General features: G+C 38.6%; 1 protein-coding gene across 1 annotated transcript in view; it reads right to left on the reverse strand.

The window, feature by feature from the left end:
• cdh23 (cadherin-related 23) overlaps nt 1-22,675 on the reverse strand; it is a 326,796-nt gene that overhangs the window by 77,154 nt on the left and 226,967 nt on the right. Inside the window, 9 exon segments of the mRNA XM_052090034.1 lie at nt 8,465-8,613; nt 9,193-9,306; nt 9,604-9,756; nt 11,027-11,246; nt 11,956-12,101; nt 12,685-12,874; nt 17,913-18,020; nt 19,860-19,972; nt 21,586-21,702. Of these exon segments, the coding sequence (XP_051945994.1) occupies nt 8,465-8,613; nt 9,193-9,306; nt 9,604-9,756; nt 11,027-11,246; nt 11,956-12,101; nt 12,685-12,874; nt 17,913-18,020; nt 19,860-19,972; nt 21,586-21,702 (1,310 nt within the window).

A 22,675-nucleotide genomic window follows, 5' to 3' on the forward strand; every position in this document is an offset into this window, starting at 1 on the left:
CTGCCTTGTTTCATTGTCAATGTGTTAAAGGTGGAGTGTGTAATTTTGGCACCTCTAGTGGCACAAAACAGAATTACAATTTGTTTGTTTGAGCCTACACACATAAGTCTCAACCAATGGCTTGAGTTTGGTCTGGGACAATCTGTTTGCTGACCAACAGAAGAGGATAGATTAAAAAATCTCCTTTTTCCATAGCAAAATCACTGTTAGACGCAGCCGCAATGGCTTATGGCTTATAGTTACATTTATTTTGAATTCTTCCACCAAGTTATCCGACTTATTAAAGGAACAGTTCAACCAAAAATAAAAATTCTCTCAGCATTTACCCACCCACATGCCATCGCAGATATGTATGACTCTCTTCAGCACAACACAAACAAAGGCTTTTGGAAAAACATCTCAGGTCCATAATATGCAAGTGAATGGATGCCAATTATTCCATTGTATGGACCTACAGTGCTGAAATATTCTTCCAAAAACCTTTGTTTGTGTTCTGCAGAAGAAGTCATATACAACTGTGATGGCATGATGATGAGTAAATGATGACATTTTTGTCATTTATTGGCACTCTTTATAATAGAATGCGTGGTAATTCATTTGAGCGTGGCTCGTCCACTCAGGATTTAGCGTCAAACTTGTTGAATTTCAAAAATTGTTTGAAACAGTCCATATCATTGCAATTCCATCTGGTGCCACTTGCGGTGCAGAAAATAAAAATGTCACCTTTAAATTCTTTGAACCTACACAAACATCTTCACCAATCAAAGAGTTCTCTGACACAACGATCAACTATTGTTCTTGCATATATTTACGCCAAGAAATTCAAACAGTTAAACCATTTATAACGCACCGAATTCATCTGTATATTAGTCAAATTCTACTGACAGCCACACACAGTGTGAGGGAGGGCCCCTCCTTAAGACTCATTAGCTTTATAAAAAGATGTGGAGAGGAGAAAGAAAGGAGATGGGGAGGATGGGGAGGGGAGCTGTGGGGGTCTCTTGGAACCAGATGAATAGGGTAAGCAGACTGGACCGTACCACAACATGGGGGTTTAAAAGTTGAGACAAAAAGTTTAGCTCATATATGTGACTCAGAATGAGGGTTTAGCTCATGAAATACACTGCCGCGGTCTGCAACCTGCAGAACACACGAAAAAAAAGGAGAGATGGATTTTGGGTTCCTCTGACCAGATATCAGCACAGAGTTTGTGCATATGTCTTGATCCCTGTCTCACTCTCTCAGTGTTTTCCCTTCTGTCTCAGCCTCTTGTCTCTTTCTCTCCATTGCTCTTGGTGACAGCGTGATTGGACACAAGGGGAAACTTTGGAGGAGTCGTACACTACATCCATCGCTAAAGGTACAGTTAAACCACAAAAACTAACATGAAACAGACATTTCAACAGCTGACCAGAACCTGATTTTTATGTGTTACACATTTATGTGATTATAAAGTGTGATTATAAAGTGACCGTCTTTGTCATTTGCTCTTGGGTGTCCATGTGTACCAGAAGTCCTTTTTTGTGAAATAACATGGTGAAGGATGTTTGATAGAATATGGATGATGACTGCTCAACACATGCTAAAATACACAATATAGTTACAGCAATGATGTGAAACACCTTTTCAACTAGCTATTGTTTATATCAGTGTGCATAATCAATAGAGGCCAAATATTAAAATAAGTATGCACACCAGGGACTATTTTTTGTATAGTGGAACAATAGCAATTAATTAATTTACTTAAAGGAATGTTCCGCATTCAATACAAGTTAATCTCAAGAAACAGTATTTGTGGCATAATAATGATTACTGAAAAAATATATATTTCGAATCATCCCTCATTGATTTAAAAACAGGCAAAATTGTGGTTACGGTAAAGCACTTACTTTAGTGTTATAATGGGCCAGACCATAAACACTAAAATACACGCCGTTTTTAAAGTATAGCCACAAGATTTAAACTTTATATGGGTAAATGTGATTTTAATGTCATAAAATCACTTACTAACCATTTCTATGCACATTTATTTACATATCTATGTAAAGCTATTGATTACGGGATTTCGTTGTCATGGCAACAAAATTGTAATATTGGAAATAACTTTACACAGATACAGTTAGTAAGTGACTAAAATCATGTTAACACCTATAATGTTAACATCTTGTTGGTATAATTTTAAACGGTGTGTTTTTTTATGTTCATGGACTGGCCCTAATTACTTCCATTGTAAGTGCCTTATTGTAAACAAATTTTTTCGAAAATACCTTTTTGTTGAAATCAACCTTATGCCATAAATGCTGTTCATGAGATGCATTGAACGCAGAACATTCCTGTGACAAAGTAACATTTTAATAAAAATGTGTGTATTATATACATAATATATTCTGAATATATGACATACTACATAATACGCACAGCTTCTTGTGGCTTTTTGTTTTATTATAGAACTCTTGTAATAAAGCAATATCACACAAGCACATATAACCGTTAATCAGGTTTGTGAAAATCAGATTCCATGTCTTTTGCGGATTATGAACAATTTATTATGTTTGAGTCGTACATGCCCAAAAACCGTTCCCGAACAAACCGTAAATGTGATGACGTGTGCATAGGTCCATTTTAGCAGATGCATATTATGATAACTAATGGAGAGTTTCTCTAACATTAGTTCTCCTCTGAGTGGCCTTTTCAGCCTTTTTATGGCATTTAAGGTGAAGAATAATTTCATGTCCCAGTGTGTTTTCACAAATGCTATGTCACACTTGTGTGCTCAGAATTTAACATGCTGACATTTACAAACACTAAGGAGCAGAGAGGCAGAGTAATTGGTGACTGGTGTGCTGGGCTGAGTGTGTGTGTGTTTGTGTGTATGATTTGTAATGCTATTTTAACAGACTCGGCTTGCAAAAAAAAAAAGAAAAATAGAAAGAAAAAAAAAGAAAAAAAAGAAGAAGAAACCATCTAACCAATTTCCTCATCTGACTGCTTACTTAGTGTGGCATAAATATTTTAAATGCCAGTGTGTTTGTTTCTGGCCTCACCCATAAAAACACATAATTTACTCAAATGAAGACGTTAATGCTTTGTAGATGCATTGCAATATTGCCTTACTGCAGTCGTAACAAAACCTCAGGGGGGTGTTAGAGTTAAAATGTCTGTGATTAATGTAATATATAGGTAGTTAGCTATAAACATTTCTAAAGTTTAATTAACTAAGCAAGACCCTCTTCAAACAGTTGCTCTGCCAAAACAGTGGTTGACCAGACATTCTGACCATAGAAGGAAAGGTTATGTGTTATCGCAGCCTTTGTGGCAATGCTGAGAATGCAATGAACCTTTGCATTGCATCATGAATTGCTTTATGGCACATTTCGGAAATCAGTTGCACACAAAAACAAGCTTATCTAGCTAAAACCATTTGCATTCACATACTTGTGTAGAGCAGGTTTCGGGCTTAGTGTGCAAACATGTATGCAGTAGATGTTTGTATGCTACATATATGTGTCCGTGTGTGAACTTGCTCATCTGTAATCAACATAGTGCATGAAATATTTAGTATACTTTGACCTTTCTTGACATTTCTTAACAGAACCTGCACACTCATTCTGACACTCATGCCGAGAAATACTTCAAAGCTCAGAGTGTAGAGCTATTACAGTAGATGGCAGAGAGGTGTGTGTAGGTGTAGCATGCCGCCACCGCACACCACCGCTGTGCGTACCCAGAGGAAATTTTAATTGCTCAGAAGTTGCTCACGAGATGTGGGTATCAACTTTCTCTCAATTTTGCAGGCTACAGTTCTTTGAAGGAATAAAAATAGACACAAATGAGACAATTGTTGACATACAGTATGACTATAGACCAATACAATTAATTAATATGGATTGCAAAGCTTAGATAATTTTTCAAGTAAGAAATTGAGAACTGTTCATATAATAATCGTTTGATTATAGACTTTGGAATCTTGGCAAATCTAGAACAGTGTTAGACATTGTTGAGAACTCTTCCAAAACTCTCAAAGAGACACAAATGATATGACTAATTCTCCATTTGCCCTCCATTTAAACTCATTGCAGTCTAGGAGCATCAACCGAGATATCTCAACAACAAGGGATTTAATTTATGATTCGTGACACATCTACATGTTAGCCACATCCTGGCACTGTGCTGTCATACCAACATTCACACTTTTGCACATGATTTAACCCCAGGTACCACCAAAAAACTGACACCTACACCTACACCTTCACAAGAACATAAACACACAACATCTAACACACATTCAGCTCTTCCTATTCTTCTTCTCCACAGATCCAGGAACAACATGGATGTCCCCTCCAATCTGTCTCTCCCGCTCTCAAATTTCTCACTTCCTGTCTCCCCAACATCTCCACCTCTAGGCCTCCATCATCCACTCATAACCATTATCATAATTGTCCTTCTCTTTGCCGTATTTGGCAGCTGTGTGATCTTTATGGCGTTGGGCTGCTCGTCGGGAGGGTCCTGGGACTGCGGTCCAGAAGACGGTCTCTCGTGTGGACGTGCTCTGTCCAGCGAGCCACAGCTGAAGCTCTGGAAGCGCTTGGGCTCAATGAGGCAGTCATTTTCCCCCGTGCCGGCATTCAGAAGGCCCATTCAGCCATTTGTCGCCCAGAGCAGGAAGCAATCAGGGTCAACGGCACCCACAGAGTCAAAGAGAAATGACTCCCCTACATATATTACTATACCTTCTCTGCTGCAGTATGCCACTGAGATATAAGCTCTGTTCTAAAACCTAGTGAGCTGCCTTTCTGTCTACAGACTTAGTTTTGGGATTGTTTTTCTATGAAAATTTACTAGACGGACGTTTTTGACCGCCACAATGTGTCTTGTGTCTTGTTCAACATCTTGTGCCATGAGCGCAGCATTGTTAATTACTTTTAAAAATGTGTCTTGTGACAAATACATACTGTTACATTTGTCTTGCTGTGTCTAACTTTTTTAACCCATAATGTGTTCTGTGTGAACAGCCCCTCAATAGGCAGCTGCCATAAAGGCCCTGTCCCAAATGCTGCTTCCAATCCTCCTCCAAGTCCACACTTTGGTAATGCTATGCCACATACCGTAATTTCCGGACTATAAGCCGCAACTTTTTCCCCACGCTTTGAACCTCGCGGCTTATACAATGACGCAGCTAATATATGGATTTTTCCTGCTTTCAAATTTTATAAAAAAAAAAAAAAAAAACATTCTGTGACGTGCTCAGTTTTTTGGCAGCGTGAAGCTTTCATTAGACCAATGAAATTGCCGAACGGGTTAAGGTCAAAACAACTTTTTTGTTTACTGTTTAGATTAAATCGAAGGCTCAAACTTCCCATCATTCTGATTACGGTAGTCATTTTGTCACCCTCAAGACACGGAGAAATGCATATGATGCTGCTTTCAAGTTGAAGGCGATTGATCTGGCTGTTGGAAAAGCAAATAGAGCTGCTGCAAGGGAGCTTGGTGTAATGAGTCGATGATAAGACGTTGGAAACAGCAGCGTGAGGAATTGACTCAGTGCAAAAAGACAACTAATCTGAGGCTATTCAACTCCGACACCGAAAGAGATGACTTCAGTGGTTTCAGTGCACAGGACGAGGAAGATAGTGACCAATGACTTTATTGGTAGGCTACTGTTTACTGCAAATGTTTTATTACAAGCCGTGTGTGGCAGCGGGGGCGTGGCCAAGTGCCCGTCCGGGAGAGAAAAGCTGTAAGGGCGCTTACACCTGCGCTAACCGGTGTTAGACATAATTTAGCTCAGGTGTAAGCGCCCTTACCGCTTTCTCCCGGACGGGCGCTTGACCACCCGCTGCAACACCGTGTTTCGTTAAAGCCTATTTATTTTTGTTACAAGCCGTGTTTCGTTAAAGCCTGAGTAAAGTTTCAATGTACCGGTAGGCACCTGCGGCTTATAGACAGGTGCGGCTTATTTATGTTTAAAATAATATTTTATTTAAAAATCAGTGGGTGCGGCTTATATTCAGGTGCGCTCAATAGTCCGGAAATTACGGTAAACTATTCGGTAGTAATCCGCTACAGTGGGCATATAGGGAATGCAAAGGGGGAGTATGTGACTGTTGAGAAGTGACTGTTTTTTTAAACTTTAAAAAACCCTTATGTGAAACTCCATATGTGAAGTGCATGGTAGACTAGACAATTGTTTAATATGCATAAAAATACATAGCTCATTATGTGTTGAAACAGAACTATACACACATCCTTATATATATCTACACAATACACAAACACCCACAATCACTGTTTCAATGCAAACATGACAGCAGATACTGTGAATATAGCTATGAGGACTGATAGTAATCAGATTGCGTACAAACATTAGCTACAACTGAAACCACATGTGACTCATCAATCTAACCTTATGGTAACCGCAGCTCTATAAACAGCTGGACGTTTTCTATCAACCACATCACACCTTCTATTGTGGACACTGAACGACCTGATGTTAAGGACACATTCTAATGGGATTGAATCTGAACTTCAGCGATATGAAACCTCATCTGGATTCAGTACACCTGCAGTTCTCATAAACAACCATCTGAATAATGGTGATCATTTTGTCAGGCCATTTCCAATACAGCTTATTTGGGGGAACTTCAGACTGGTTTGCATGGATGTGTGCTGCTTAATATGGTAACAGCAAATTCATGCAAGTCAGACAAAGACATTGTGTATTCAAGGTGAAAAATGCCCCAAAATGAGATCTAATAAGGGTTCAGAACTAGCTTAAACTAATATTGATAGTGTTAAAAAAGTGCTTGTGAACTCTTAGAACAAAACAATGAAAGAGAGCAGGATCTTTATTTAGATATAAGCAAACTCAGCAACTTGACAGAGAGAGAACTGCATTGTAGAAACCATCGTCATGGTTACCCTTTTAAGGCAATTGTCGACAGCCTAGAGACTGCTGTGGTTACCAGCAAAATGGAATGTGACAAAACGGAAGATACAATAAAGTCATGGTAATGATGTCATTGCTCCACTCCCAATTTTGTAATATTGTGATAGTTCTGCTGTTGTTTGATTTGATTTTTTTCATGAGCATAATTTTGATTATTGTATACAGTGGGTACGGAAAGTATTCAGACCCCCTTAAATTTTTCACTCTTTGTTATATTGCAGCCATTTGCTAAAATCATTTAAGTTAATTTTTTTTCCTCATTATTGTACACAAAGCACCCCATATTGACAGAAAAACACAGAATTGTTGACATTTTTGCACATTTATTAAAAAAGAAAAAATGAAATATCACATGGTCCTAAGTATTCAGACCCTTTGTTCAGTATTTAGTAGAAGCACCCTTTTGATCTAATACAGCCATGAGTCTTTTTTGGGAAAGATGCAACAAGTTTTTCACATCTGGATTTGGGTATCCTCTGCCATTCCTCCTTGCAGATCCTCTCCAGTTCTGTCAGGTTGGATGGTAAACGTTGGTGGACAGCCATTTTCAGGTCTCTCCAGAGATGCTCAATTGGGTTTAAGTCATGGCTCTGGCTGGGCCATTCAAGAACAGTCACGGAGTTGTTGTGAAGCCACTCCTTCGTTATTTTAGCGGTGTGCTTAGGATCATTGTCTTGTTGGAAGGTGAACCTTTGGCCCAGTCTGAGGTCCAGAGCACTCTGGAGAAGGGTTTCGTCCAGGATAAGCCCCGACTGGTGGATGGCTGCAGTGATGGTTGACTTACTACAACTTTCTCCCATCTCCCGACTGCATCTCTGGAGCTCAGCCACAGTGATCTTTGGGTACTTCTTTACCTCTCTCACCAAGGCTCTTCTCCCCCGATAGCTCGGTTTGGCCGGACGGCCAGCTCTAGGAAGGGTTCTGGTCGTCCCAAACGTCTTCCATTTAAGGATTATGGAGGCCACTGTGCTCTTATGAACCTTAAGGGCAGCAGACATTTTTTTGTAACCTTGGCCAGATCTGTGCCTTGCCACAATTCTGTCTCTGAGCTCTTCAGGCAGTTCCTTTGACCTCATGATTCTCATTTGCTCTGACATGCACTGTGAGCTGTAAGGTCTTATATAGACAGGTGTGTGGCTTTCCTAATCAAGTCCAATCAGTATAATCAAACACAGCTGGACTCAATTGAATGTGTAGAACCATCTCTAGGATGATCAGAAGAAATGGACAGCACCTGAGTTAAATATATGAGTGTCACAGCAAAGGGTCTGAATACTTAGGACCATGTGATATTTCAGTTTTTCTTTTTTAATAAATGTGCAAAAATTTCAACAATTCTGTGTTTTTCTGTCAATATGGGGTGCTGTGTGTACAATAATGAGGAAAAAAATGAACTTAAATGATTTTAGCAAATGGCTGCAATATAACAAAGAGTGAAAAATTTAAGGGGGTCTGAATACTTTCCGTACCCACTGTATATAGGAGGTATATAAGAATTGTGAATATGAGAATGTGTACCTGTACTATACTGGTTCCTACGCGTATGTTCTCCAGGACGCTGGTCTCATAACTGTTCTGAAGAAATATGGGCCTGTTGTCATTGACGTCCAGCACCTCCACATACACTGTAGCTGTGCCTGTCCTCCGGCCCCCAGCTGGACCATTATCTGCAGGAAAACCAGCAACAGTCTGGGTAATACAAAAATCAAGAGCAGCAATTTCTAGCTGATGTAATACTGCAACATAAAACACTGCCACTTTAAGACTCATATATTTCATGGTAACAAATTATAATTTAAAAAATATTTGTTTAATATTTAAATAACCACTAGTGGTGCCAAACAATAGCACGTCACATAAAATTGTTATTTATTTATAATATTAAACATTCCTTTTAGACCATCTAAAATGACTTGCAAGAGTGTGATTGTTTGTGCTTCATACATTGTTAATGTTTGTTAAGTGGAAAAAAATGCATGTATTGGGCTCTTCCAAAACATTTGTTTAATTTCTTCAATATTAAAGTCCATGAACAGGAATGAATCGGGCAGTGCATTTTAATAGAAGCTCATTAAACTGGTATAAAAGTATATGTAGCATAACTCAAAAAGGCACAACTTAAACAGGAAACCACAACACTCTGCTTTCAACTAGATGGTATTCAAGCAGGAAGCCGCAAAAGATCATGCCACATGTGCATGCTACATGCATAACCAGTTGTTTTTAAACACCTATTGGAAACTCACCAATCGCTTCAATCACTAGCTTGTACGAGGACTGAGTCTCTCGATCCAGACTTACCACAGTCCGGACCACACCAGTTCGGAAACCCACGCTAAACTTGCCATCCTGATTCCCACCTGTTGGGACACACACAAACACTGACTGAGAAATCACACTTTATTGCTCTCTTTCAAAATCTAGTGAGATGCTTTGCTGTCTACGGCCTACATAGGTAGTTGCTTTCTGAAACAGAAATCTAACTGATATAATAAGTAACCGATTTGTAATGCTATTTTTAAAGTAGCATTTTGCCAAAAAGAAGGTAGATTTTGCATCTAGAGTGTGCCTATGCTACCTTAAAATGCATCTCACTAGGCTTTGGACAGAGCCTCAGACACACATCTGTTTAAAATGGGTCACTTCTGCACTCTGACCTGTGATGAAATAACTCAGCTCTGCGTTAAGACCCGCGTCATTATCAGAGCAGTTCAGTCGGACCACCACACTATCACGCGGCATGCTCTCCTCCAACGATATGTTATAAACACTAGGAAAAAAGGTTGGCGTCTCATCATTCATGTCCAAAACTACAAAGAGAGACAGAGAGAGCAACAGTAATTAAGAAGAGATGAGTCACAATGGTCAACTAGCTGTCCAACAACCGACTATTCGTTAAGTGAGGTCGAATTGATTCACTCTTTAATCTTTTGATTATAAGATAAAAGATGGTATTTCAATAAGATATAATTCAACTTTTAAAATGCTATTTTTGATTACAAGAACGTGTCTTATATAAATACCCCTTATGAAGCATATCTGATTGGGGTCAGGCAAACCCAAAACCAGCTTCGCTATAAAGGGCTTCCTCAAAGGGAGAATTCACCCAAAAATGTACATTTTCCCATCGTTTACTCACCCTCATGCCATCCCAGGTGTGTATGACTTTCTTTCTTCTGATGAACACAAACAAAGATTTTAGAAGAATATTTCAGCTCTGTAGGTCCATACAATGCTAGTGAATGGGTGCCAAAAGTCTGAAGCTCCAAAATGCACATAAACACAGCATAAAAGTAATCCATAAGATTCCAGTGGTTAAATCCATATCTTCTGAAGCAATATGATAGGTGTGGGTGAGAAACAAATCAATATTTAAGCCCTTCTTCTTTTGTTTTTGTTGATTTGCATTATTTGCAAAATAATCTATCACAAACTACTGGGCGGGGATTTATGGTAAAAATTGACTTACTGTATATATTGATCTGTTTCTTACGTACATCTGTCATATCACTTCAGAAGGAATCAGTATAACCACTGGAGTCTTACATATTACTTTTATGCTGATTTTATGTGCATTCTGGAGATTAAACATTTTGGCACCCATTCACTTGCATTGTATGGACCTACAGAGCTGAAATATTCTTCTAAAAATATTTGTTTGTGTTCTGCAGAAGAAAGAAAGTCATGCACATCTGGGATGGCATGAGGTGGAGTAAATCTTGAGAAAATGTTCTTTTAAGACCAATTTGTCATTCAGGGAACACACAATGTTATTTATTTATTTTAAATACATAGTTTTTCTCATTTGCAAAGGAAATGTTAGGCAGAATGTTAGCCTCAGTCATCATTCAACTTTATTGCATATTTTATCCATACAATGAAAGTGATTGGTGACTAAGGCTGTCAGTTCCTAACATTTTGCCTAACATCTTTGTGTTCCATAGAAGAAGAAATACATCATACAGGTTTAGAATGAATGAAGTTGAGAGAATGATTTAAGAATTTAAGATTGTTTATTATTTGTATTTGAATGCAAGAAATTGAGAGCTAAACAGAGACTGGTATTCTATTGCTGTGCACCTGAGATTGTGAGAGTACTGGTGGATGTTCGTGGAAACTGGCCTGCGTCATACACAATGATTCTCAGATAATACTGCTCGATCTGCTCTCGGTCCAGCACTGCCGTGGAAACCAGGATTCCAGTGGTGGTGTTTAGCCTGAAGTCAAGACGTGGCATTCCCATCTGAAGTGCCATGTTAACTACTCCATTATCACCCTCATCAGGATCCTGCACCTGCACCTGAGGGAGAAAAACAGCAGGGGGCAGAAGAGAACAGGACAGTTTTCACTGACCCTTAACACTTAGTTTAATAATTTTAAACCATGATTTTACCTATACATAATTAATATTTACATTACATTCATAATGTTAGCCAGAGGGGAACTGGCCCCCACAGTGAGTCTGGTTTCTCCCAAGGTTATTTTTCTCCATTAATCAACATCTTATGGAGTTTTGTGTTCCTTGCCACAGTCGCCTACAGCTTGCTCACTGGGGTTATTAATACAATTATCATTTAATTATTTTTAAACACTATTAAAAATCGTATTAACTATCTAAATTACACAATGATGATTAATCGACTTTATAGACATTACAGTTTTATCGTCTGTTAATGCTGATCTTCTGTAAAGCTGCTTTGAAACGATGTGTGTTGTGAAAGGCGCTATACAAATAAAATTGACTTGACTTGACTTTTATCATAAGGGCTATTTTGGGAATAGTATAGCATACCATAGTACATACTACATGTGCTATTTTTGCAGTATGTATAATACAGTTCTATATGTAATAATTTCTGTATGCATTAAATACTCATATGACCTACAACATTTGCCAAAATGTGCAGTACACAACAAAGCATACAGTACTGAGTGCTGTTTCTAGCAATGCAATGCAATTAAGCTGTCATCTCTGTCTCTTTAGAGACCTCAACTAATCAAATACTTACCCTGAACACAGAGGAACCAATAGGAAGCCCCTCCGGTACTTCAGCATCAAATGGAAGGTTGAGAAAGCCAGGATCGTTGTCGTTGAGGTCCAGTAGGTTCACATACACTGTTGCACTTGCTGAAGAGTGCAGTGGAGGAGTTCCACCTGAGGAGGGCAGCACACTAATATGAATACTTGCACACATAATCTCAGAAAGAATAACTTGAGCTTATTTGAGTTTACATTTGTCATTATATCCACTGAGGGAGAAGGAATGATGTCAGTTTATAGTGTCAAACACAACTCTGACTAATGCTCAAAACAGACTAATAGAGTGACAAAAACAGATCTTAAAAGGAAGGACAAGACAATGTACGGAATAAAATACAGCATAATATAGTTTACTGCACAGTATAAACTCCATACTACCTAATATGTTTTGAAGAGCATTTGAAAAAAGAATGCATTATGCACCGATAAACATTTTTAACAGTAATGTACTATGTTGTTACTTGACATATAATTTGCACACTGTCCACACTATACAGTACATATACTATATACTGAAGAAATAGTGTAGTATATCTGAACACAGCCAAGCACGACAGGCAGATAGACTTGGAGAGAGACAGACAGACACCCAGTCCAGAGATAAAGACAGCGAGTGCAGGTGACTGTAAAACTTTATGTCTTTATTATGACCTCAGAGATTGAGCCTGGCATTATGGGACAGGTGAGAGATACTTACGGTCTGTAGCAGAGACGATTATGGTCCTCATAAGTTGAGCAGCTCTAGTGTCTCGATTCTCTCTGTCTAGGACTGCTCCACTGGTGCGGATCTTACCAGTACTGCGGTTGATGGTGTAGAATGGGTTCTCTGGATTTATAGAGTACACCACCGTCCCATTATCACCATAATCAGGGTCCACTGCTAATACCTAGAGAGAAATAGAGAGAAGGAGAAAAAGAGATGAAAAAAGAAGGGGAAATAAGTCACAACACCCCTGAAAACAACAAGCTGGCCTTAGGATTCATCTTAGCTGGTTCTCCGCCTGGACAGGCTGGTTTGTTTGCTGGTTTTAAGGGGGTTTGGGGCACTTGTCAGCTGGTCGGACAACTAAACCAACTTGATCAGGCTGAGAGACCAGCTAGATTAGCTGAAGACCAGCTAAACACTAACTACCCTTCTAAGGCTGGTTTAAGATGTTTTCTTTAGCAGGGAACACCCTAAGATGGTTTGCTGATATTTAGCTGGTCTCTTAGCCTAGTTAAAATAGTTTTCAACTGGTCTAAGTAGTCTATCAGCATGGCCAAAGTGGTCTTAAGCTGGTCAGGCTGGTTGGTCAGCTGTTCTCCCAGCTGATAAGTACCTTATACCTCTCTAAAATGAGGAAACAGACCAGGCTGACCAGGCTGAAAGACCAGCTAAGACCAGTAAACCACCTTAGGGTGGTCTTCAGCTAGTTTTTTCATGGTTTAAATATTTTTTCAACAGGGAACACCACTAATCTGGGTTATTGTCATTTACTGGTCTCCCAGCCTGGTCAGCCAAGTCAGTTGTCTGGTTATAAAGGGGTATCAGGTCCTTATTCAGCTGGAAGACAAACTCTTCCAGCTGAAGACCACCTTGGCCAGGCTTGGAGACAAGCCATACCACCTGAAGACCAGCTTGACCAGGCTAGGTGATGAGCTAGACCAGCTGAAGTCCACCTTGGCCAGGCTCAAAGACCAGCCAGACCAGCTGAGGACCAACTTTACTAGGCTGGAAGACCAACTTGTCCAGCTGAAGACCCCATTAGCCAGGTTCGGAGACCAGCTAGACTAGCTTAAGACCAGCTTTACTAGGCTGAAGATTTCCTTGACCTGGCTGGGAGACCAGCTAGACCAGCAGAAGCCAAGCTTGACCATCAGAAGACAAGCTTGACAAGCTGAAGACCACCGTCGCCAGGCTTGGAGACCAGCTAGACCAGCAGAAGACCAGCTTGACAAGCTGAAGAACACCTTGGCCAGGATCAAGACCAGCTAGTCCAGATGAAGACCAGCTTTACTAGACTGGGAGACCAACAAGACCAGTTGAAGACCACTTTGGCCAGGCTAGAAGACCAGCTAGACCACCTGAAGTCAACCGTGGCCAGGCTTGGAGACCAGCTAGACCAATGAAGACCAGCTTTACTAGACTGGGAGACCAGCAAGACCAGTTGAAGACCACCTTGGCTAGGCTGGAAGACCAGCTAAAGATGACCTTAACCAGGGTTAGAGAACAGCTAGACTAGCTGAAGACCACCTTGGCTAGGCTGGAAGACCATCTAAACCGCTGAATATCAGCTTTACTAGGCTGGGAGGCCAGCAAGACCAGCTAAATAACATCTCAGCGAGGCTGTCAAGCTGGTCTATTTGCTGATTTTAGAGGGGTTTTGGGCACTTGTCAGCCGATCAGGGTCTAAAGGCACGACAGAAATTAAATCACACCAAGCTCTCCCCAGAGAACGGCATGATGGGAGATTTATGCATGGGGCGGCCCAACTGTATAAAACTGGCTGATCTTTTTTTTTTTTTTTTTTTAAGAGCCAATCTATTATTCACTCTGCTGAAGGAGAAGCACTGAAAATCACTTAATTGGTCATTAGAGAACAAAGGTTCTGTAGGTCTATAATTATTAAAATAAGAAGGACTAGACGTCTCTGTTCTCCACTGATTGGAGCATTTAAACCTGCTCGGATGATGTAGAGCACAGGTGTAATGTAAAGTTAATCTAATTGATTTAAACTCTGTGGAGGATATTTCTCACATACACAGACATTTAGCAAACAGCTGTTTACAGATGCTGTTAAACAAATGTTCCATGTACAATATTAGCTTAATGGATATTTCACCCAAAATGTTAAATTATGTCATCAATTACTCACCCTCATGTTGTCCCAAACCCATTCTTCCCATTACTTTCTTCTGTGGATCACAAAAGTAGATGAACAATTATTTTATGATAATGATGGTCACTTTACGCTACTTTGTTTTCTTTGGTGGGAAAAGCGAATCTTGGAATTTCTTCAACACTTCTCCCTTAGTGTTTCATGGAAGAAAGTAAGTCATGCAGGTTTAGAGAGACAAGAGTTTAAATAATAATCTAATTTTCCCTTCTGGGATGAGCTCCTATTTTAAATGGATGATTACACCACAGTATGCCAGTTTGTTGTCCGATAAGTGGAATAATGGATCCTTCAGTGATTACTTAACTAAGAACCTGAGCAAAGCACATGCTTTAAGAAATACATTTTTACATAGTCTCAGTTCTGTGATTTAAATGACCCATCCATTTCTTCCTTTGTTCTTTTTTTATCACTCTCTCTCTCCTGCACAGTGTCCAGTAGGGTAATCAAGTATGCGCTTGATTCTAGGCTACATTTTAATTAGTCAACGAAACCTCTTAATGAGGTTCAGTACTGGCTTGTTAATTAATGGACAATCAGGGGCAAATTTAACAAAATACTCTCAGCCAAAGCCAGGATGAAACACCTCAACAAGCAGAGGGTTTTTGTCTGGGGTTTCTGGAGGCAAGATCACCTTTAACCTGAACACTTCAGGCTGATAAGGCAGGCACAGAGGGTTTTATCTAGACGCAGAGAAGATGAAAACCTCTGGGTACAGGGGGGATTATAACTCATAAAATCAATACCACTAACTATGTTTACTTCTTGACTTTAGGATCAGACCTGCTACAGAACTGGGAGATTTCTTTATCTCTTCTTTCAAACTGTTGTACTGTATTTTACAGACACCTTGTAAGACAGCTACACTATTTTAGTCATTTTTAAGTTGAACTAGTCTAACCATACCAACCTCTGTCAAATAATAATAAAAACAAGTCAAGAACAACACAATAAAAGAACCATAAATATAGTCTGTTTCGCTTGTACACTATATTCCAAGTCCTCTGAAGCAATGTGTCAGCTTTTTGTGAAGAACAGACTGAAATTTAAATAATTATTCACTGATAATCTTCCCCTCCGCCATAGCTCTCAAATCTAATTTGCACTTGTGTTCAATTTCAACATGACATCTTTAGAAGTGTCATAGATAAGAGCTGCATACAGATTTTCTTTTAAATACTACTCCTTTTGTGTCTACTCCAGGTTTGGAACAACATCAGGATGAGTAAATAATGACAGAGTTTCCATTCATGGATGATCTATTTGTCTAAGTAAACCACATTTATTTTTATGTACAGTATACAGTCTGTAATTATGCTCGAGAGGATCAAAAAAGTTATACACACACACACACACACACACACACACACACAGCTAAGAAGCATATCAAGGCAGCAGGGGCATTACAATCACTCAAAAGTGAGGGGGACAGAATGTTTAGAGAAAGACAATCATGAGTATATATAAGTATATTTTTATAGTATATAAGTCCAGAATTAACTTTATGAAGTAACTGTTGAAGTAACCAATATAGGGTCAAATTAAAAGAGAGCACTTGGAATTTCATATTTTCATTTACCAGAAATCTTTAGACATCAAATAGCCAACACTGTAAAAGTGGTAACTTTTACATAGTGGATCTATTTCTACCAGATCTAACACAAAAAAAAAAAAAAGGTATTGGTTTACTGCAATCAGGCTGATTTATTTATAATAAATTATATTTTCATTTAAAAAAAAAAAAGAAACAGTTAATTTACATGTAACCATATGAAGAACATTTTTACTTAACACAAGTCACCTGCCAAAATGTTTTTACATATGCAGTATATATATGAAATTGGTAAAAAAAGAAAATAATAATTATTATTATTATTATTGTTAAATAAAACAATACAGACCTTCAAAAGGCAAAATACAGTAACAGCAGATTTAGTCAAAATTGAGTTGTGACGGGTCTCTTTAGAAAAAAATGTTAACCTAAAAATTTGCTTAATTTGGTAACATCTAAATTACTGGTAAATGTTTACTTTAAGTAAAAAAATATTATTTAACATAAATAAATGAACTTATTAGGTTAGGAACAAATAGCTCCACTTTTAACAATGATCTGTCCCTCAACAGACAGGTTTGACTCAAGCGTGAACATTTTATAATTAACATTTTGCTGTAAAATCAAAAAACTTTAAAGCCAATTTTCTCAGTTTCAGTGTTGGCATAGTTACTGCATTTTGCCTTTGTGGGGCAGAATTTGACAGCAGATAGCTAGAGAGAAAAACTCACTCTTTGATTGGATAACTTTAGATTTTATAGGCCATCTCACATAATCCATAATACTCATCTCATAATACACAAATAATATGGCCAATTTTAATTTACAGACCTACTTCTCTACTTCTAGTTAAATTCCGACAGTAAAGCAACAGTATGCTGCTGTATTATACAGAATGATCATTACATGTAGACTTTTTCAGCTTTTAACTTGTGCCTGCCATTCTTGCTGTGAGTGACTAACACAATTGTCAAAGTGGACGTCAATTGCAAAAGAACTGTACGCTCTGGCACAGTTGTCACACTCGCTGTGATCTAGTGTTAGTTGAAAAGCGTAAATTAATTTGTGTTTAATAAGCCCGAGTACCAAATGCATGCATAACTAAAATAAAGCTTCTTCCGCTTTCAGATGCCAGCTATAACTCCATAATAATATCATAGATCATCATCAAAAACATCAACAGATGCCACACGACAACTTACATTGCTTGAATGGAAATCACGCTAAATGACGAGCTCATGTAGCATGTGGCTGAGCAGCTATCGTCTCTTAAGATTCTGACCAATGAATTTTAACATTGGCATTAATACATATACACATCTGCCTTTAACACAACGTTAACACATTTGCCTAGTGAAAAAGTGCTGGGGGCGAACTTTGGGGCTATTGAAGTGCGGGGGGCACATCCCCCTCATCCCCCACATATTCAACGTGCATGCAAGGCAGTTTGATTTTAAAGAGTCAACTTAGGGGTTAAGGTCAGGTAAGTGCACTCACAGAAATGACGTCAGTATCGATAGGACTCATCTCCACAACATTTACTTGATATGGCTCATCTCGCCACAAGGGGACATTATCGTTCATGTCCAGTATAGTTATGTTCACCTACAGGGAGAGATACATGTCTTTCATTACTGTCATCATATTTCACAATTCATTTTTTCAATGAATGGCCTGATGCACTCTAAGCCACTATACACTCAGTGATACAGTAATCTGCTTTGTGTAAAATCACTGTAACACATGGCCTTTGAATGGCTTATTGCTTTTATAAAACAACAGATACAGTAAAAATTGAAATGCATACATTTTATATAAATAATGAAATTTATCAATAATTATAACATTGATGATAAACAATACTTCCATCAAGAAAAATCTATAATTCTTAGGGGATATTGTAGATGATGACATCTGGATGTAGACTTGGTACGTTATTGTAGAACTAAACATGCCACAGGTATGTTCATATTAACTCATTTACTATGACTTTGAATGCAGTTCAACAGATTTTAGAGCCGGAACTATCTGTTTTGCAATTTTTAATTATAAGGTTTTATAAGGGATGCACATACTGTAACATGGATAACGGATTATCTGACGGGCAGACCGCAGTACGTTCGCCTACAGAACTGTGTTTCAAATTTGACAGTCAGCAATGAAGGTGTGCCTCAGGGGACTGTCTTGGCACCTTTTCTATTCACCTTTTACACCTCTGATTTTAAATATGCATGCCACCTTCAGAAATGTTCTGATGACTCTGTGGCCATGGGGTGTGTCCGCGAGGGACAGGAAGAGGAGTACAGGAACCTGGTGGAGAACTTTGTGGGTTGGTGTAAACAGAACCATCTCCAGCATAACACCAAAAATACCAAAGAGATGGTGGTTGGCAAAACCTGCACTGTCAGCAGTTAGCATTCATGGGGAGGATATTCAGATAGTTACCTCCTATAAATACCCTTGGAGAGTACTTGGACAATAAACTGGGCTGGGCCACCAACTCTGACATTGTACATAAAAAGGCCAAAGTCTACTTGATTTTTTTTTGGAGTTCGATGGGTAATGCTACATTCCTTCTATGAGGCTGTGGTGGCAGCAGTACTCTTTTATGCTCTTGTGTGTTGAGGAAGCAGCGTTAGGTCTGGTGACTTGAACAGACTAACTATACTGATAAGGAAATCCAGCTCTGTTTGGGGATCAGTCTTGACCCTCTGGAGATGGTGATGGAGAGAAGAATGCTGGCTAAGCTCTCTGGCATTGTGCACAACACCTCTCACCCACTACAAAGCAGTGCTGTTGCACAGGAAAGCACATTCAGTAGGAGACTAATTCCTCCTCAGTTTGAGAAAAATCACTATTTAAGGTCCTTCATACCTGCAGCCATCAGGATGTATAAAAGTGCACTAGATTGAATTATGAGCAGTATTAGCATATGGTTAGAAAATGTATCCACATTCTTACTCACTGATAGAGTTGTACTGCCTTGTAGCCATTGAAAAGCACTATTATGAGTAGCAGTGTTGGACATAAATGGACTGGTTGAGATCTTCTGACAATGTGGTGTTGAAGCTCTGCGATTGTACTGGCATTTTTGCAGTTAGCCATGTTTATACAGCATTTGTATAGTTTAATTGTATAGTTTAATAATAAACATTTTATTATTATTATTTACTGTACTGTTATTTTTTGTCCTTGGTTTTTATTTATGTTTCTGCTGTTGTAATGCCTCAATTTCCATCCGGGGATGAATAAAGTGTAATCGTATTGTATAATATTAGAGTTTACTCATTTAATTTTGAAATTTGAAACTCTGAGCAATATAGAGAGAGAGAGAGAGAGAGAGAGAGAGAGAGAGAGAGAGAGAGAGAGAGAGAGCAGTGACAGGTTTATCAGGGATGAAGGCAGATACGTCTGTCTGCACTGGATCAAAGAGTTAGCAGTTACCGTGGCGATGCCAGTCTTCTGCTGCGGCCCCACTCCTCCATCCACGGCCCGTACGATCAGAATATACTCTGACTTCACTTCTCGATCCAATAGAGCAGTGGTGGTGATCTCTCCTACACACACAATAACTTACAGTTATGGTGACCTCCTTAGGCAAATGTGATTTCTGTTTGTGAGTGTCAATTTGGTGCCAAGAGAAAATATTCGCTAACTCAAATTTTATTTGAAAAAGTTAATGAATTGTGCCTTATGTAAAATATAGAATGTAAAAAATTTATGTAATATATTAACCCAAGATAAACGGTTTATTTGTGTAACCTCCTATTTCATATAATTAAAAGAAATAGTTCACCCAAAACTTAAAATAGTATTTTTATTTACTCCCCCTCATGCCATTCCAGGTGTGTATAACTTTCTTTCCTCTGCTGAACACAAATTAAGATTTTTAGAAGAATATCTCATCTCTGTAGGTCCATTCAATGCAAGTGGATGGTGGCCAGAACTTTAACGCTCCAAAAAGCAGATAAAGGCTGCATAAAAGTAATCCATATAACTGCACTGGTTAAACCCATCTTCTGAAGCGAAATAAGTGAGGGTGAGAAACAGATCAATATGTAAGTCCTTTTTTACTATAAATCTCCAACTTTGACCAACTTTGAGAATAATAATGTGAAAGTGAAAGTGGAGATTTATAGTAAAAAAGGAATTAAATATTGATCTGTTTCTCACCCACACCTATCATATTACTTCAGAAGACATGGGTTTAACCACTGGAGTCTTAAGGCCTCCAAGAACAATAACTATAACAATAACTACAACCATAAAGTTTTAAAAATAGTTTTTACTATAAGAGTATAGTTGCGTACACGGCACAATTTCACCGTGTAAATATATCATTTGGATCACTTTCAAAGTGTTTTTTTCCCAGCCAATGAGCAATAAAAACATCCAACTTTAAAGGGCTTGAGCCACAATGTTTGTAAATATCAATTAACAGATATGAAATAATGAAAAGGTATCGCAAACTTGTAGCATAAAATTAACTTGGGTATCCAGCGATAATGTCGGCAACATTGTCTTGTCTCCTTTGAAGATGTATTCGTCTGTTTTTCTTTTGGTTTCTTTGCTAAATGTAGAGCAGTAGCAGGTCATTTTTTGGACTGTGAACATCATTTAGAATAAACAGAACATTATCCTCTGTTGGTGGTGTGGATGCTAATATAGTTATCTTTATAGTTATCATTATAGTTATCCTTCTTGGTGTGAACAGGCCTTTATGGATGACTTTTATGCTGCCTTTATGACATTTTTGGAGCTTCAAAGTTCTAGCCACCATTCACTTGTATTGTATGGACCTACAGAGCTGAAATATTCTTCTAAAATTCTGCATTAGGGTTCTGCAGAAGGCAGAAGTAACACACATCTGGGATGGCATGAGTAAATGAGAGAATTTTCTTTTTTGGGTGAACTATTCCTTAAAATAATGACAGAAATTAAATTAATCTTATGCAATATTTATTAAATATTCACTAAAAATATATGAAAATATGCACGATTCATTTAAAAAGGCTGTTGGTAAGCCTTGGAGAACTAACACTTCTGTTAATTGACCACATAGGCAGGCACGCTGATGCCAGAAGTCTCAACATGGCCATAAATCAGCTTATAAATTGGCCTGGCTGATATATCACTCACATTTAAAGAGAATAAGTGTCCCTTAGCCTACCTGAGCGAGTGTTGAGTCTGAACTGAGAGCTGCCCTGCAAGGAGTAGATGAGAGAGGCCTGACCAAACTCCAGAGACGCGTCCAGATCTGTGGCGTTCACAAACAACACTGTCGCTCCTGAAAGAGAGACAGACAGAGGCAACCAATCATGCACAAGACAGATAAAAAGAAAGGTAAGAGGATGTAAACAAATCATCAGATAATGATTGTGTGAGACAGACAGTTGTATGAAAAGACAAGCAAAGTGTGAGGGACGTTCTTTAGACAGAAAGTGGACAATGTTTAAAGCACTGTGCCATGATGGAGGAAGTGTTATGGATTTCAGGATTATCAGAGTATAGAGGAATGCGAACAGTAGTCTGAGAGTGACACACACACACACACAAATGCACAACAGCATGCAGGGTTTTGACAGATGCTGGGCAGAGCAAATGTAATTTCATCTGATGATTGGAGACGAGTCTATTGTGTGGAATAAAAGCATTGAGAAATTGAGTGAATAAATGCATAAGAATCATGCACTTCGCTGTTTCTCTCGCTTTTTCCTCTGCATCTGACCTTCTTGCTCAATTAAAATAAATAAAATGATATAGAAGGAAATAAAGAAAGTAACTAAAAGGAATGAAATTATAAGACGTGAAAGTAAGACACAAATAAACATATTGTTGAAGCTTTGTAGTGTGTGCAGAGTGATGCAGTGCACAGACAAAGGGTTATTGGAGGAATTGAACCTGCTTAATTTAACCTAGATTTACATGTTATGAAGGAAATAGCAGTGCTTGAAAGGCAGTAAAAGAACAGTGTTAGCTTTAGAAAAGTTTAGGTTTTAGGCTGTGGGGGGTGTTAAACAACTGGAAATTGAAACAAAACTCGACCATGAAACCAAGACTGTGCCATAGCTCTGGGAAAACGGCACTTATTCATACAAAAATATTACATTGGTGTGGAACAGAACTAGTGCACAGCTGGCTGACTGCTGTAAATCATTGCTGACAGGAATCTAGTTATATTGTTGTGAGGTTTTGAGCATTGTAGATGTGTCACATGTGTATGTGTCTGTATATATATACACACACACACAGCCACAGCA

This window comes from Xyrauchen texanus, chromosome 24 (assembly GCF_025860055.1).
Source record: "Xyrauchen texanus isolate HMW12.3.18 chromosome 24, RBS_HiC_50CHRs, whole genome shotgun sequence".
NCBI classification, from domain to species: Eukaryota; Metazoa; Chordata; class Actinopteri; order Cypriniformes; family Catostomidae; genus Xyrauchen; species Xyrauchen texanus.